Below are 19,039 nucleotides of genomic sequence, written 5' to 3'. Positions count from 1 at the left end.
CCGTGATCCACGGGAGGGTGTATAGGCAGAGGGGAGGGGTTACACTTTTCAGTGTAATACTTTGTGTGGCCTCCGGAGGCAGAAGCTATACACCCAATTGTCAATTGTCTGGGTCTCCCAATGGAGCGACAAAGAAATAAGTATTTGAACCTCTGGCAAACAAGACTTAATACTTGGTAGCAAAACTCTCGCTAGCAAACAGCAGTCAGACGTTTTTTGTAGTTGATGATGAGGTTTGCGCACACGTCAGGAGGAATTTTGGTCCACTCCTCTTTGCAGATCATCTCTAAATCATTAAAGGGAACCTGTCACCAGTTTTTTTTTTTTTTTTTAGTATTGACCCAAAAAAGTGTCACCTTCTGCAGCTCCAGGGCTGCATTCTATGAAGGTGCACCTTGTTCCCCGACTCCCCTTGCAGACCCCAAAAAAACCTTTATAAAATCTGACCGCCACGTATGCAAATGACCTGTTCTGGTCGGATGGGCATGCTCTTTTTCGCCTCCTGTCCCTACTCCTGCCGCTGTTTGCTGTCCTCCTCTGATGACTGACGTGCCTGACGCCTCCGTCATCATCCACGCACTGGGCTGAATCTCGTGCCTGCGTAGTTATTCCCCGCTCAAGCAGGCGCACTTTGCTCTGCCCCACTGCGGGCAGAGCCGAAACCATAGGTGCGCTTGTGCGAGACCTTAAGCTCGCTCACAACCTTGCATCTGTGCAGTGAGCTCACGGGAGCTGCCGGCAGCTGGGGGGAGATCGGCGCACATCTCAGCTAATTTCTACAGCTGATGTGTGTGCCTGCAGGGCACAAGCAGAATCGCGTTCCACCTGTGCCTTTTAACCCCTTAAATGGGACTGTCAATATGTGACAGCACCATTATAATAGCGATCACGTTATAACTTTACTCACAAGGCCTCCACCAGATGTCACGTGACGTGATCACGTGGATCCAGTGGTTGTCATAGTAGCACAGGATTATGTGAGGACTCCTATAGCTCACATGACTAAGGTCCTGAAAACAAACAGCCGAGTACTGGCTGTTACAAGAGATGATCATTACTTCCGGTCTGAGCAATGCTGCTCTAATCGGGAGAAATGAATGAGCGATCAGACAGCTGATCCTTTTAGCACACTAGGAGGACTAGTAAAATAAAAAACAAAAGGTTAAAAAAAGTTTTGTAAAATTAAAAAAAATTAAAAAAAACCTAAAAGTTCAAATCACCCCCCATTCGCCCCATTGAAAATTAAAGGGTTAAAAAACCCAAAATATACACACATTTGGTATTGCCACGTTTAGAAATGCCCAATCAAAATATAAAATCAATTAATCTGATCGGTAAACAATGTAGCAGCAAAAAAAATTCCAAACACCAAAATTATGTTTTTTTTGGTCACCACAAATTTTGCACAAAATGCAATAACAGGCGATCAAAACTTAGCATTTGCGCAGAAATGGTACTGTTAAAAACGTAAGCTCGAGACGCAAAAAATAAGCCATCACTGAGCCATAGATCTTGAAAAATGAGAACGCTACGGGTCGCAGAAAATGGCCCAAAATGTATGCCACTTTTTTCAGACAAACCTCTAATTTTTTTAACCCTTTAGATGTATACGTTTACTTTTATGTTTGGTTTCCACAAACTCGCACCGACCTCAGGAATCACATTGACACTTAATTTTTCCCATATAGGGAACAAAGTGAGTAAAATATCTTAAAAACTATCTTGCAATTGCATTTTTTTTGCAATTTTTCAGTACACTATATGGTAAAACTCATGGTTTCATTTAAAATTACAGCTCGATCCGCAAAACATAGCAAGATTGCCGGGACAATAAAAAAAAAAAAAAAGTTACGTCTCTCGGAAGAAGAACGGCGAAAAAAAAAACCAACAGCACAAAACCGGCCGTCATGAAGGGGTTAATATAACACAATTTTTCTCTTTTTTTTTTTTCTAATAAAATAAAGTTCTTTTGTTACATCAACAGCTCAGTTTTCCCAACTTCTGATTGGCAGCTGTCTGCCTATGCACAGTAATGGGCAGAAAGATGGCAATTACCAGTTTGTGGGGATTACCGTATTTTTCGGACCATAAGACGCACTTTTTTTCCCCCAAATGTTGGGGGAAAGTTGGGGGTGCGTCTTATGGTCTGACTGTGGCTGCGGGGAATGAGGTGCTGCGGTGGAGAGGGTCATCGGGGGCATGAGCAGGCTGTAGCAGCCTGCTGGGACCACGTGGGCCCGCTCATTACATATGCACGCCCATCCTCCCGCCCATTTCTCAGCGAAGAAGCCGGCGCTGACAGGTGGGCGGGAGGACGAGCGGGGACGGGACGCGCGCATAGTAAAGAGCCGGCCCGCATGATCACCCCTGGCAACTACAGCCCAGAGTGATCATGTGCGGCTGTATTCACTGCCCCCCGCGCATCATCATCAGCGCGGGGTGCAGTGAATCAGTGTACTCACCCGTTCCCGTGTGTGGAGCCGTCCCCCTGCAGCACGCAATGTCTTCCTGTCTGTGCCGGTCAGCTGATCTGTGCTATCAGCTGATCGGCACAGACAGGAAGACATCGCGTGCTGCAGGGGAACGGCTCCACACACAACACACACACAGGTCAGTGGTGCAGAGAGGAAGATGATCGGCTGCAGGGAGTGAGGAAAAAGGCGAGTATAAACGTTTTGGTTTTTTTCACTGTACTATAGGATACAGGCCATATACCAGGATGGTATATGAGCATGATGGGGGCATACAGCAGGATGGGAGTATATGAGCAGGACGGATGGGGGGTATATGAACAGGATGGGGGTATATGAACAGGATGGGAGTATATGAGCCGGATGGATGGGGGTATATGAACAGGATGGGAGTATATGAGCAGGATGGATGAGGGGTATATGAACAGGATGGGAGTATATGAGCAGGATGGATGGGGGGTATATGAACAGGATGGGGTATATGAACAGGATGGGAGTATATGAGCAGGATGGATGGGGGGGTATATCAATAGGATGGCGGTATATGAACAGGATGGGGGTATATGAAAAGGATGGGAGTATATGAGCAGGATGGATGGGGGTATATGAATAGGATGGGGGTATATGAAAAGGATGGGGGTATATGAGCAGGATGGATGGGGGGTATATCAATAGGATGGGGGTATATGAACAGGATGGGAGTATATGAACAGGATGGGGGTATATGAACAGGATGGATGGGGGAATATGAACAGGATGGATGGGGGAATATGAACAGGATGGGGGTATATGAACAGGATGGGGGTATATGAACAGGATGGGGGTATATGAACAGGATGGATGGGGGAATATGAACAGGATGGGGGTATATGAGCAGGATGGGAGTATATGAGCAGGATGGATGGGGGAATATGAGCAGGATGGATGGGGGGTATATCAATAGGATGGGGGAATATGAACAGGATGGGGGAATATGAGCAGGATGCTGGTATATAAGCAGGGTAGGGGTATATGAGCAGGATGGGAGTATATGAGCAGGATGGATGGGGGAATATGAGCAGGATGGATGGGGGGGTATATCAATAGGATGGCGGTATATGAACAGGATGGGGGTATATGAAAAGGATGGGAGTATATGAGCAGGATGGATGGGGGTATATGAATAGGATGGGGGTATATGAAAAGGATGGGGGTATATGAGCAAGATGGATGGGGGGTATATCAATAGGATGGGGGTATATGAACAGGATGGGAGTATATGAACAGGATGGGGGTATATGAACAGGATGGATGGGGGAATATGAACAGGATGGATGGGGGAATATGAACAGGATGGGGGTATATGAACAGGATGGGGGTATATGAACAGGATGGGGGTATATGAACAGGATGGATGGGGGAATATGAACAGGATGGGGGTATATGAGCAGGATGGGAGTATATGAGCAGGATGGATGGGGGAATATGAGCAGGATGGATGGGGGGTATATCAATAGGATGGGGGAATATGAACAGGATGGGGGAATATGAGCAGGATGCTGGTATATAAGCAGGGTAGGGGTATATGAGCAGGATGGGAGTATATGAGCAGGATGGATGGGGGAATATGAGCAGGATGGATGGGGGGGTATATCAATAGGATGGCGGTATATGAACAGGATGGGGGTATATGAAAAGGATGGGAGTATATGAGCAGGATGGATGGGGGTATATGAATAGGATGGGGGTATATGAAAAGGATGGGGGTATATGAGCAGGATGGATGGGGGGTATATCAATAGGATGGGGGTATATGAACAGGATGGGAGTATATGAACAGGATGGGGGTATATGAACAGGATGGATGGGGGAATATGAACAGGATGGATGGGGGAATATGAACAGGATGGGGGTATATGAACAGGATGGGGGTATATGAACAGGATGGGGGTATATGAACAGGATGGATGGGGGAATATGAACAGGATGGGGGTATATGAGCAGGATGGGAGTATATGAGCAGGATGGATGGGGGAATATGAGCAGGATGGATGGGGGGTATATCAATAGGATGGGGGAATATGAACAGGATGGGGGAATATGAGCAGGATGCTGGTATATAAGCAGGGTAGGGGTATATGAGCAGGATGGGGGTATATGAGCAGGATGGGGGTATATAGCAGGATCATATACAAGGCAGGAGGATCATTACTAGGATGGGGTACCTTAGTAGAGAATTTGGGGACATTACCCCCATAACAGTGTCAGCAGCAGATCCTCGCCCCATAACAGTGTGTCATGACCACATTTTTTTGCTTAAAGTTTTATTTTCCTATTTTCCTCCTCTACAACCAGGGTGCGTCTTATAGTCCGGTGCGTCTTATAGTCCGAAAAATACGGTACACACCTCCATTTTTTTTTCGTTCTCCTGCTTACTTGTGGATACCGGTTTCAAAGATCCGTGCATCGGACAAGCTGTGAATCTCACCACTCCAATTTGCTAAGTTTTATTAACCCCTTCAAATTGTGCAGATGCTACGTTTTGATCGCCTGTTATTGCATTTAGCGCAAAATTTGTGGGGACCAAAAAACATCATTTTGGCGTTTGGAATTTTTTTGCCGCTATGCCGTTTACTGATCAGATTAATTGATTTTATATTTTCATTCTTTTCTTCTGATCAGAGCAGCACTGCTCAGACCGGCAGAAATGATCATCTCTTGTAACAACCAGCACTCGGCTGTTTCTTACAGGACCTGAGTCATGCGAGCACAGGAGTCATCACATGACCCTGTGCTACCAGGACAACCACCGGATCCATGTGATCACGTCACGTGACTTTTGGTATCGGCCTGTGAGTACGGATCTACCACTACCGCCGTTAATATGGCGCTGTCACATCTTGACAGCGCCATTTAAGGGGTTAAAAGGCACGGGCGGATAGCGATTCCGCTCGTGCCTAGCAGGCACATATCTCAGCTGTATAAATCAGCTTGCAGCAGCCCGTCGGGATTAACACTATGACCGCTAGGACATAATATTACTGCCCACGGTCATTAAGGGGTTAAATTACATTCACTACAGCAGACTGTACAAAGTGCAGAGCATTTTGTAGAAAATCTTGGGAACGTGTATACAAATCTTGTCCTGCAGCGATCATCGCTCTATTTATTACGTCTCAGCCACAATGCCCTGCAGATTTATGCTTAGACTAAGGGGCCCGTTACACGCTACGATATATCTAACGATATGTCGTCGGGGTCACATCATTAGTGACGCACATCCGGCATCGTATGACATATCGTAGCGTGTGACAGCTATGAGCGACTGTGAATGAGCAAAAATACTCACCTTATCGTTGCTCGTTGACACGTCGCTCTTTTTCAAAAAATTGATCGTCCTTCTGCGCGCCGGTTGTTCATTGTTCCCAAGGCAGCACACATCGCTCCGTGTGACACCCCGGGAATGATAAACTGCAGCTTACCTGCGGCTGTTGGCAATGCGGAAGGAAGGAGGTGGGCAGGATGTTACGTCCCGCTCATCTCCGCCCCTCCGCTTCTATTGGGCGGCCGCTGTGTGACGTCGCTGTGACGTCGAACGTCCCTCCCCCTTCAGGAAGAGGATGTTCGCTGCCCACAGCGAGGTCGTTTGGGAGGTAAGTACGTGTGACGGAGGTTACCGACTTTGTGCGCCACGGGCAACAAATTGCCCGTAACGCATAAACGATAGGGGCGGATGCGATTGCACGATAAATCGCAGCATGTAAAGCGGCCTTTCGAATACATTTCCTTCATCACAGTAGAGTCATATAGCTTGGGTACCTTAAACAGTTGAATCCATCGTTTTTGCTCAGTTTGGATGCGCTGCTGCATCTCCACATTGGTGGTGACGCCAACACTTCGAAAAGCCGCCATGTATTCTTCTCGCATCTCTGGCTTTGTCTCAGGGTACGCCAGCTTGATGATTCCTAAACAAGCATCACGTAGGCAGCGGGATAGCACAACCAACTCTTCTAATGTGAAAGGCATCATTGACGATTGTCTCTGGCCAACTACTGGTAGGGGAAAAAAAAAAAAATGTTACCATCACGAAGTACAGACAAGCGGCCGGATACAGCAAACACAGGTACCGCTGGTGATGCTCCACTGAATTGCATGTTGGCACGCCCCTGTGGGTGTACTACCATGCTAAGAGGACAGGATGAGCGCAGGGACTAACACCCTTGCAACTAGTCCGTTCGCTCATTAGCATATCATAAAATATATTTAGAAATACTTTTTATAAAGATCTCTTTATCTATGCTAATGTATGCAGGGACGGTTAGATCAGGATTAGCAATATGCACCCAAAACTGCTCGTGATTCTGGGTGCATATTGCACCTGACAGGTTCCCTTTAAAATCCAAAGGCCATGGTCAAGGAGACTTATGTCTGATAGAGTTAGGGTCCCATCAAACAAAAGTACACCATGTCGTGACTAGTGGGCACACACGAATTGGTCTTGTTGTGGCTGGTGGGTACACACGAATTAGTCTTGTCATGACTCGTGGGGTCACATGAATTGGCCTTCTTGTGGCTGTGGAGACACACAAATTGGTCTTGTGATGGCTGGTGGAGACATAAATTGGCCAAATTGTGTGTCAAGTACCTTAATTCTACAAGTATAGTATATATATATATATAACACAGTTTAAAATTCTTGTACTCAATGTTTACACATATCTCTGTGCACACAGAAGGTGCTGCAATCTAATATATAAAGCTGAGTGTATGTATGTCCGCTAAAGGAATTTGCACCGTCGCATTTACAATCACGAACTTTTGCACAGACGCCTCATGTGACTCAGGGAACGTCAGACTATGTTTTGATGGGAAAATTTAACCCTGTGCTTTACAGTTACTCTCCAAAATCCTGCCTCCATTAAACAGAATGGAGGTGGGAGCTACAGGCTATTAATAGCAACTGTCAGTGGTTGCTATAGGAACAAAATAAACGGTTAGTATAAGAAGCTTATGTGTGAGGTAATAGGATGTCGGTGGTGAGACGGATAGTGAGAGACACAGACAGACAGACCGACCGACCGACCGGGAAAGGGAAAGACCGGGAAAGAGAGAGACAGTCAGACACACACCACATAGAGACAGACACAGAGATAGAGACAGACATGGAGACAGATAGACTGATACAAATACAGACAGAGAGATAGAAACAGACAGAGACATAGACACAGACAGACAGCGACACACAGACAGAGACTGGGAGAGAGAGAGAGAGACATTTACTATCCCGGGCAACGCCCGGGTACTACAGCTAGTCTTTGTATATAATGCAGTCACCTGTTCACATTTACATTATTCTGTTAGGAAGGGATAGGCAGCTTTATTCATAGATAAATGGAAAAATAGATGGATGGATTCTCATTCCATCATCAGACTGGATTATGTATAAAGCCAGACTCAGAATGATGCTACCATGTTATCGAACCATTAACGATCTTGCCCATATCATCGGTCATCTGAAATTGCCACCTTCTGTGTACATAGGCAATGGATACACGTAAATGTGAAGATCAATTCTCTTACCTTCTATGGGGTCTCCAAAAAATTCATTATCGTGTATAGAAATAAGGGAATGACTAAAGAGGGAGCTAAAAAGATAAAATAGAGGGATGATCCGATTGGAGTCCTCTAATGACATGGGAGAGCCTCTGGATATCACCTGGAGGAGCGGCACCATTGACCTACAATAACAAACCTCACATCATCACCGACATTCGGAAAGTACAGAATTCATTATGAAATGGATACACATTATTACAACACAATACAGATTGGATGACATTCATTATTTCTGGAAAGGCACGCGTTACAGCTGTTTTATATTCGACACCTTACCCTGTGATCATTTTTGTTGTCATCGAAGAGATTAGGTACCAAAGATGTCTTAAAAATCTTGCATTAAACGCTAAACTGTACAGGAGCCTGGAAGGAAAAATAGAAGTCTGTGAATATGAGCACTTGTCAACTAAAGGCCTTTATTTATTAATGATTGGGGTCTGGCTCCTGGGACCCTCCCCCGTCCTATTCCTGAAATCAAAGGGTGTCACTAACTTATATTCTCCACAGTGAATTAAATCCAATTAAAGTGGATCGGTCAACAGATTCACAATAGAAATGGTATGCCTTATTAAATAGATCATTTGGACCTGTTAAAGCTGGTGTACTTATCATGAAAATACATGTCAGAATGGCTGCATAATCCTTATATTAAAGTAAGAACTTAATGAGTTTAGCTGAACTCCTAAAATGCTCATTTTAATAGCAAGCCAGGAAACTTCATAAAGGATTATAAAGCCAGTCTTGCACAGACTGTTTTAAAGTACACCATCCTTTTCTGGTTTAAGAGATCAATTTAATAATGTATGCAGACGCATAGAATTGGACAAAAAACTGTGTTAAACTTTTTGTTTTTAACAGATCTGTGTGTTAAAAGTCCTATTCTGATCTTTTTGTAGATCAAACTCAACCATTCTATGTATGAAGCTCCATTAGATAGAAGCAATCTGCTTTTAATGGATCAATTTTTTTGTATCTGCAAAAATTGAAATGATCAACTTAATGTACCCCAATATCCAAGAAAAACTAAACATATCACTGTGGTAGAGGTGAACCTAAAGAAATGTTACATTTAATAATCATTTCAGCTAATAAGGACAAATCAAGCAAATACATAATATTGGACCCCCACTGATCCGATTGCTGTAACTTATACTGAGCCGAAATCAGGATTTTGTTTGCCACTTGGGGCCATTAGTTGAAGTCTTAATGTGAAATTCATTATATAATGCTGAACGCGTCCTCTCCGAAGCTAGGATCAAACCGCTTGATTGGCCAAAGCCGGGATCGAATCGCTTGACTGGCCAAAGCTGGGATTGAACAGTTTGATTGGCCAAAGCCAGGATCGAACCGCTTGATTGGCAAAAGCCGGGATCGAACCGCTTGATTGGCCAAAGCTGGGATCGAACCATTTGATTGGCCAAAGCCGGGATCGAACCATTTGATTGGCCAAAGCTGGGATCGAACCGCTTGACTGGCCAAAGCTGGGATTGAACAGTTTGATTGGCCAAAGCTGGGATTGAACAGTTTGATTGGCCAAAGCCAGGATCGAACCGCTTGATTGGCCAAAGCCGGGATCGAACCGCTTGATTGGCCAAAGCTGGGATCGAACCGCTTGATTGGCCAAAGCCGGGATCGAACCGCTTGATTGGCCAAAGCTGGGATCGAACCATTTGATTGGCCAAAGCCGGGATCGAAACATTTGACTGGCCAAAGCTGGGATTGAACAGCTTGATTGTCCAAAACTGGGGTCAAATCGTTTGATTGGCCAAAGCCGGGATCGAACGGTTTATTTGGCCAAATGTCCTATTTTTTATTTATTATTTTAAAAAAAGGTTAGCAACTGCAGAAGTGGCTGAGGCCTCATTTGCCTCTCAGTAAGATCGTTCTGGTTGCAACCACAATTCAGCTTTCAGCACTGAAGCTGCTGAGGTAAAGTGAAAGCTAAGCTTTGATTGGTTGCTATGGACAACTAGACCTTTATCAAGCGTAATGCGTACTCTGGCACCATTTTATTCAAGACACCGTCTCTGCTCTCTATGAATATCACCAGTTTGTTACAAATGATATTCGCAGAGACAGTGTACTCAAAAAAATGGCGCCGGAAATCACGGTATGCGCTGACTCCGGTGCCATTTTATTGAATGATTCAACTACAACGTTAACATAGCACTGCGCACTCGCCAGCCATAGGGATAATGGTTGCGATCAGGGAGCTAAACTTAAATAAAGGGGAGGAAAGGAGGAATAGATAAAGAAGGCCCGCACCAACAAGGCAACTTATAGACTACAGAGTTTACACCAAAAATATGGTCTACAGAGAAGTTTTTGCACAATAAATGAATTTCATTTTCAGCTAATGCTTCAATAAAATGTAAAATGTGACAATAAAAATGCTCCGACCCCGGGCGTAAAACATGAATAGCAGAGAAGATCCTGAACTGATCAGGAACAATGTAGACATGAGATGTCCGGGTCGTTTCCGTGGATTATTGAAGGATGGGTCACACGGCAGTAATAAAGTGTAAGAGGAAGTCATATTTCATGCATCAGTAGTTATTTGAGTGAAGAATGATTTTAATTTGGCAAAATCATTTTTATTGCGGTTATCCATTGAGCCAACATTTTTTTCAATTTTTTTCCATTTATTAGTAATAAATGAACAAGAAAATAATCTCAGAAATGGGTCTGCCACATGCAACCTTTCAAATGGTCACAGACTCTATAGGAAATGGCTGAGCGACCTACGTTTCTGCTCTCACCATTGGTCCTTGGCTGAACGCCCGGAGGATGGGGAGGGGGGTCTGGTGAGGAGGAATAGATAAACATTGGGGGGGCAATAAAACAATCCATTTCCTGTACGGCAGGACCATGGAGCATTTCATCACCTCCTCACGTGGAATAGCTTTTAGATGTGTATTGCCATTATTTACTCGCTATTTAGGTTACTTTTCCATTTCTCATTTGTGTCTAGTCATTTTTGAAGCCAAAGTCAGACACAACAAATGTGCCCAATAGCTGGATAGGAAAAAAAACTGCATTTGGCGTTCTCATGAGGCTGTAAAGCGAAAGCACCTGATACGCTGGATAAGCGGGGAAAGATCCTATAGAAATCTATAGGATGAGATCCCCACCCTGGAAGAGCTCCTATCCCCCACCCTGGAAGAGCTTCTATCCCCCACCCTGGAAGAGCTTCTATCCCCCACCCTGGAAGAGCTCCTATCCCCCACCCCGGAAGAGCTCCTATCCCCCACCCTGGAAGAGCCTCCATGCCCAACCCTGAAACAGCCTCCATGCCCCACCCTGGTTGGACCTTCATGCTCCACCCTGGACAGGCCTCTATCCCCATATTTACCACTTGCTTTGGCAATGCCAACATCTACTTGGTCCTATTAATAAAGCTATTTTGAATTTGAACCTACATCAGTTTCTATAATATGCCAAAAAGAAAAAAAAGCAATATGCTCCAGGTGCAGCTGTCCTCCATTGCTGTGCACTTTCCTGCTCCACCGTCTGCGGTCATACGGCTGCCCAGTATTCCTGGAACCACCCAGCAGCCACAACTGTGTGCTTTATCCTCACTGCCGTGGACTGGAAACTTTCGTTTCCCACTATCATAATGCATGATGGAAAGATGTCAATCACTGGAGCAAGCCCTGACTGCCGCCAATCAGTGTACAGAGCCAAAAGACATTTTGGTTCACTGACTGGAGGTGCTGCCGCGTGTTGCAGCTCGGTATATATGGCAGCAGCCACTACACCATGCGCGAAGCTATGATATTCGGGCTCCATACACTTTTCTAAGGATAGGTCACTGATAACACATCAGTGGGCAAATGCATCACATACAACCATAAGGCCTAAGGTTTTTGTTACACCTGTGTATAAAGTATGGATGACTACACAAAGTCTTCATATAATGCAGCATTCCATACAAATTACACTTAGGGATCAGCTGCAGCACCATTTTATGCACACATATACTTGACTGTTTATCAGGACTTACGTACAAAATTTGGCATTCTGACTTCTCAAAAGCTCGACTCTACCCAGAGGCCCCCTGTGGCCCGTGATACCCTTCCGTGTGGCCCTCAACCATCTTCGTAGTCTCTGGTCACACAGTTTCCATGACATGGAGAAGACAGGTTGTAATGGTACAGCCGGAGTATGGGCTGCGAGCGGCATTAGTGGACTCACTGGACCACAGGCTGGACCCGGGCTTACCCTTTAGTGGGAGGGGCTTAACTAAGCGCTTACTGCAAGGCGGATGCCAGGTACCACTCTGAGGGCAGTGATTGGGACTGGGGCAGCTGACCCCTATGACAGGTGACGGACTCTGCTACAGGCACAGGTGCTTGCAGGTACAGGCGGGATATCTGAGGCAGACAGGCAAGTGGGCACGGACAGGTATGGTGGGCACGGCAGGGACAGGATAGGTATGGGAAGGCAGACTCAGGTACAGGTGATGGACACAGGGATAACTGGACCTGACACTGACTAACTAAAGGTGTTACGCAGACACCTCCCCTAATGGGAGGGTGCTTTAAATACATAGTCCCTCTCAGCCATAGGTTGAAAGGCATTTCCGGGAAATGGCACACCGACCCTTTCACAGGAGGACCGGTGTGTGCGTGTACAGGCCCCGGGGGAAGATGGAGGCAGACGATCATATGAGAAACCGCGGTGCTGCAAGGGAGGACACAACCCAGCGGCGGCAGTGAGTAAGTCGGTGTCCCTACATTGCTGGTGTGCTGTGTGGCCATTTCTGTAGTCAGCCATATTTTGGTAGAATGAATGAGCCCTGACTCTTGTGGAACAAAAAGTAGTAGATGAGGTGAAGAAGTGATCATGAATGAGCGCTGTTACATTCATTGTCGCTTATGGAAGAAGGAAACACTCGACTGTTTCAGCAAATGGCATATACTACAATGTAGAGAACTAAATAGTCTTACCCTTCTTGAGCGTTTGCATTCCAGAAAGGTGAACTCTAACGACTTTATAGGTGGAAACCCATTAAATTAAATGGAAATATTGGGGTCCAGCACCGAAATAAAACTGCTGTCTTTATTTCAAACTAGCTGTAGTACCCGGGCGTTGTCTGGGATAGTAACTGTCTCTCTGTCTCTCTCCCAGTCTCTGTGTGTTGCTGTCTGTCTGTCTCTGTGTCTGTCTCTTTCCTTGTCTGTCTGTGTCTATGTCTCTGTCTGTCTGTTTCTATCTCTCGGTCTGTATTTGTATCAGTCTGTCTCCATCTCTGTGTGTGTGTGTCTGTCTGTCTCTACCTCTTTGTCTGTCTCTATATGTGTGTCTGTCGGTCTGTCTCTGTGTGTCTCTGTCTGTGTTTTTCTGTCTCTCTCTGTCCGTCTCACCACCGACATCATATTACCTCACACAGAAGCTTCTTATACTAACAGTTTATTTTGTTCCTATAGCAACCACTGACAGTTGCCATTAATAGCATGTAGCTCCCACCTCCATTCAGTTTAATGGAGGCAAAATTTTGGAGAGTAACTGTAAAGCACCGGGTTAAATTTTCCCATCAAAACATAGTCTATCATGTTCCCTGAGTCACATGGGGCGTCTGTGCAAAATTTCGTGATTGTAAATGCGACGGTGCGGATTCCTTTAGCGAACATACATACATACACACATACATACACTCAGCTTTATATATTAGATAGTTAAATGATGGTGAAGATAAAATGAGATGACAGCTGACGAGTTTCAGATAGGGATCTGAATCATAGGACCTAAAATGATTAAGGACCCTGTCCGAGACACATCGGTGTCATCACATTTTATCTTCACCATGTTTTAACAATTTTAAATAAAGACAACAGGCTTTTTTTGTGCTGGACCTCACTTTTTCTGCTATCTTCACCTTGTGGACTCCAGCCCCATGGATCCATGCATTGGCTTCTAATCTAACTTAAACGGGCAATATGCAAAGGAATTCAGCAAGTCTCTGAGCGTGAGCTGATAATCTTCCTTGTTGGTTGATAAATTCAACCACCACCTATTTATATTTTCAATTTGCAGTAAATGTCTCTGAAGGTTTAAGGCTATGTGCACACACAGCGTTCTGCCCTGCAGAAATTTCTGCAGCGATTTGAAAAGCACACGTGCGCTTCAAATCGCTGCAGAAAGAGTCTGTAACGAAAAAAAAAAAAAGCCGATTTCATGCGCTCCGAGTGCAGCCCCTCCCATAGATAGGGCAGGGGATGCATGCAGAGCGCACGGAATAAGTGACATGTCACTTCTTAGAACGCGCGCTTCGGGCAGCAGCCGAAGCGCTGCGCTCTAATACGCCACGTGCGCACGTCTCCTGCATAATCTTCATAGATTATGCAGGGGACGCAGGACGCATGCAGTTACGCTGCAGTGCAGATCGTAGCGTAACTGCATGCAAATACGCAACGTGCGCACATAGCCTAATACTTGAGTAATATTGCAGCTTATGACATTGGTTGAAACTAATAATGTGGCCCTTGAACCCAAAAAGCTTGTGAACCCCTCAATTCATACTATAGGTGAAGAAATAAAGAGGATTTTTCTATCGGACCCTCCAAAAAAGTAATGTCATGATGCATCGAACGTCGTATTACGGCCCTATTCACTCCGAGAAGCACAAAGTTGCATCTTTGTCCAAAGCCCTGTAAAAGGAAGTGTGACATTCCTTCCACGCTATGATGAAATGACTCATTAAGCTTTTATTTAGAAGAACCCCCAATAAAACTTAATTAGCTGAAAGCAAGATTCTCCTACTTACCATCTGCCATAAACATGGACTGTTTCCCATTATACGTATTGAAGATAATGAATTGAGCACAATAGAACTAAGCGAAGGTGTCACAATATTGTCACCTCCATCAAGCTTCAAGTGGTCACTGGCAAAACATGACATCCGATTCTACCCACCAGTCCCATCACCCCCTCAATAAAAGATCACTGCTCTTCTCTGTATTATGCATGTTATTCAACACCCATGGTGTCACAATGATAAACCACAGAGATTAAAAAAATAAAATTAAATGGTGGACATACTAGAAGGAAAAAAACCAAAACAACCAAAGAGCAACTACGAGGAATGCATCTTAAATGGGTTTACTCTTTCATCTGCTTGATGGAAGGTCACCGAATGCAGTGTTGACACTAAAAAGTTGGAAATAGGAGAGCACTGTCTTCACATAAAGGATTATGCGGTATGTTCAACATCACACTTGGGTGTTAGCATTCCCAGCTTATTTACCAGATTAGTACCGGATAAAGAACAAGAGTTATCAGGGTTAAATGACATGTCAGTAGGATTAACCCTCCAAAGCAGTCTATATGGGCATACACTTCATAGGCAGCTGAATAGAGTGATAACTTGATATCGTCGATCTGATGTCTTAGGCCTGTTTCACACGTCAGTGATTCTGGGACGTTTGTGCTTTTTTTTAAACGTACCAGAATCACTGACATACGCAGACTAGTGATGAGCGAGCATGCTTGTTACTACTCGGTACTCGCACGAGTATCAATGTACTCGGGCTACTCGGCGGGGACCGAGTAATCTCGCGATACTCGTGCTGTACTCGTGGTCTTCATGTTGGCGCTCTTTTTACAGCCATCCCTTATGCAGGGATTGGCTGGCAGACCACTGCAATGCCACAGCCCTGTTGTGGAATTGCAGTGATTGGCCGGCCCGCACAGCGTGACCGTGCCTTTAGCCCGACACTTCCCCGCTCGGCTACGGCCCCTCCCGCACTCCACTCCGCGTGTATATATATATATATGCACGCTTACACACACATGCACGTTTTTTTTATTAATTTACAGTTTTATGGTTTCTACATGCTGCCGGTGGTCATTTCACAAAAATACTCGGGTCTCCCATAGGATAACATTGGGCTCGGTGCTCGGGCCGAGTACACGAGTATTTTGAGATGCTCGGCCCGAGCCTCGAGCACCCGAGCATTTTAGTACTCGCTCATCACTAACGCAGACCCATTATAATGAATGGGTCTGCTCACACGTCAGTGATTTGTCACTGCACGTGTCTCCGTGCAGCGTACCCGCGTGTGCGTGATTGCTGCACAGAGACATGTCCATTTTTTTCTGGCATCACTGATGTTCCACGGACCACGCAGTGGTGTGGTCCGTGAAACACGTGCCAGAAAAAAACGTGCTTTTAAAATAATAAACATTTTAACTCACCCGGCGTCCAGCAATGTCCTCTGCAGCCCGTTCTCCCTGCTCCTTCTGTGCCGGCTGATTACTGTCGCGCATATTCATTATGCGCGACACAGCCGACCCGGAAGCAGCTCCTGCAGGGGTCACCGCCAGCCGGATGCTGCGTCACGGGAGGATTCAGCACCACGGACAGCGGGAGCGGGCGCAGGTGAGTGAATCTCTAAGTGCAATCACGGGCCACGGAGAACGGAGCCCGGATTGCACTTAGACAACCCACGTGTGCCGTGATTTTCGGCACATGCAGGGACCTGTGCGTGTTTTACACGCCAGTGAAAAACGTCTGTGTTTTTCACTGACGTGTGAAACGGGCCTTATTCTGGAGAAATCCATGTTTTTGTTAATATATAATTGAGCTGTTAAGATCTTTGGGTCAGACATAGATCTCACTGAGAATCTGTCTCTAGGCCTTATAAGTGAAAGTGGTAATTACAAATGTGAGACATTTAATGACCGACAGTCTGCTCTCCTGATCTACATGTCTCTCACTGTATATTTCTACTGTATGCATCAAAGTAATTAAAAAGGTGTTGTCCATCACCCAATATTTTGTTATAATCACCAAAAAAATGTTATCGGTGCTTGTAATTTTTACTTTTCTACTGAAAATACTGACATCTGGAACTACAGTACCCCAAAACGCTTACAATGCCATCGCCCTACACTTCCTTTCCTCGCCACTCCATCTTTCAGAATGGAGTATACAGTGAGGTGTGCATCGTAAGATCCATAGGTTGAGCATACGTGGTTCAAATGGAAGAGGTTTAAGCTGCACATGCTCAGATGAAGGCGAGCATTATCCAACCCGGGGGTTGAGCATATGTGGCTCAAATGGATAAGGCTTAAGCTGCACATGCTCAGAAGAAGGTGAGCATTATCCAACGCATCAGTAATTGAAAACTACAATAATGCAGAGGTGGATGGGAAGGGTGGATGTCACGTCACCAAACACAGAAATTCAGTGCAACTCAGGTCACATGACCAAGGCGTCAATTTAGTCTTTTTTTGGAGAAAAAAAAACGTAGGTTCAAAGATTTCCTGTGTATGTATAGGTTCTGGGCGGAATCAGATCAGCTACCAAACACTGTCAGACTACTTTCCCTGTGATTTTTAATATTTTGGAAATAAAAGTATATATTTTTTTAACTCTGATTACAACTGCCTGTTCGCTGGCCACCTCCTCCTCTTTCTTCGGATTTTTTTCATATGGATTTTAAATACAGCCACAAGTACGGCATCTCAGAAATTGGAGGCGTAGAAAAAAAATATTAAAAAAAAGTTAAATACACGGATTGTAAAAATTCCCCTGTCCTTATACAGTTGTGTTAAAGTGGTTCACCCATATTTTATATTTTCTAGATCGATATTATATTGAGAAACAATGTTTCTCTCAAATACCTTGTGTTGGCAATAGTGCCTGTGAGAGGCGCTATTGCAGACCGCTGTTCCCTGCTCGGTGACACCCTTTAATAGTGGTGTAATGTCAAATATCCACAAGGATATTTTGCCACTTATTCATTTAGTTTGAGGTGTGTAATTACATACCTACGTTACACACAGCTCTAGGTGTTATAGCTGGTAAATGGATTTTCTGTCTCATGGTGCTGAATACCAAGTAGTTCTTATGGTTTTTGGTTTTTATTTTCTTCATTAAATAGGGAGTTAGTGTCACTAAAGTACTCCACTAATTTCATCCATGCACGGCCTTGGGGCCGCCATACACATTAGGCATAAGTTAGCTGAATTTACAGATATCGAGGAGTTTGACAGTCTGATGGGGGCATTGGCTGACTTATGGTCGATCGCACATATCCGATTTCGGACTGCCAATTGTGTTGTCCTCTCCGAGATAAGCAATCGGCCGATGTGCCAGTTGGCGGCTTTTCACAGGGAACAAGTGCGCTCGGCCGAACGAGAGCTTTTGTGTATGGAAGCATCGGCTGAGATAGCGGTCGATCAAACGATCAACAAAAGCATTGTTCGACCAACAGACATTTAGTGCGTATGCCCAGCGTAAACATCAGTATTCCTGCATGCAAAGATGATAGTAGTTGGAAGGGGTTAGATTGTGATGTCTGTGGATGAATGTTAGGGGTACTTTGCACGTTGCGACATCGCTACTGCGATATCGTCGGGGTCAAATCGAAAGTGACGTACATCCGGCGCCAGTAATGACGGTCCAACGTGTAAAGCCTAGGAGAGAAGATGAACGAGCGTGAACCAGTCAAAAATCGGTGATCTGTGTCACATCGTTCATTTTCATAATGTAGGTGCGTCTGCAGGTACGATGTTGTTTTTATCGTTCCTGCAGCTCCACACATCGCTGTGTGTGAAGCCGCAGGAGCGACAAACATCTCCTTACCTGCGCCCTGACGGCAATGCGGAAGGGAGAAGGTGGGCGCGATATTATGTCCTGCTCATCTACGCCCCTCCACTTCTATTGGCCAGCTGATTAATGACGTCGCGGTGACGACGAACGAACCGTATCCTTGAAGGAGGGATTCTTCGGCGGTTACAGCGACGTCACCGACCAGGTAAGTGCGAGTGAAGCTGCTGTAGCGATAAGTTCGCTACGGCAGCTATCACAAGATATCGCATGTGCGACGGGGGCGGGTGCTATCGCGCTCGGCATCACTATTATCTGCTAGCGATGTCGCAGCGTGCAAAGTACCCCTAAGGCTTAAAGAGGTTGTACCAAGTTTTGAAGTTACCCCCTATTCCACGAACTGGAGCTCTGAAGAGCC

At 45.2% G+C, this 19,039-nt stretch overlaps 1 protein-coding gene across 1 annotated transcript in view; it reads right to left on the bottom strand.

The window, feature by feature from the left end:
• Positions 1-19,039, bottom strand: part of UBE3C (ubiquitin protein ligase E3C) — a 175,560-nt gene that overhangs the window by 80,681 nt on the left and 75,840 nt on the right. Inside the window, exons 12-14 of the mRNA XM_075315445.1 lie at positions 8,343-8,429; positions 8,031-8,188; positions 6,270-6,502 (exon numbers count right to left, since the gene is read on the bottom strand). Of these exons, the coding sequence (XP_075171560.1) occupies positions 6,270-6,502; positions 8,031-8,188; positions 8,343-8,429 (478 nt within the window). The remainder of the gene's footprint in view (positions 1-6,269; positions 6,503-8,030; positions 8,189-8,342; positions 8,430-19,039) is intronic.

The sequence above is a fragment of the Anomaloglossus baeobatrachus genome, chromosome 6 (assembly GCF_048569485.1).
Source record: "Anomaloglossus baeobatrachus isolate aAnoBae1 chromosome 6, aAnoBae1.hap1, whole genome shotgun sequence".
Taxonomy (NCBI): Eukaryota; Metazoa; Chordata; class Amphibia; order Anura; family Aromobatidae; genus Anomaloglossus; species Anomaloglossus baeobatrachus.
Note: the sequence above shows the minus strand (reverse complement) of the source record. Positions and strands in the feature narration are given on the sequence as shown.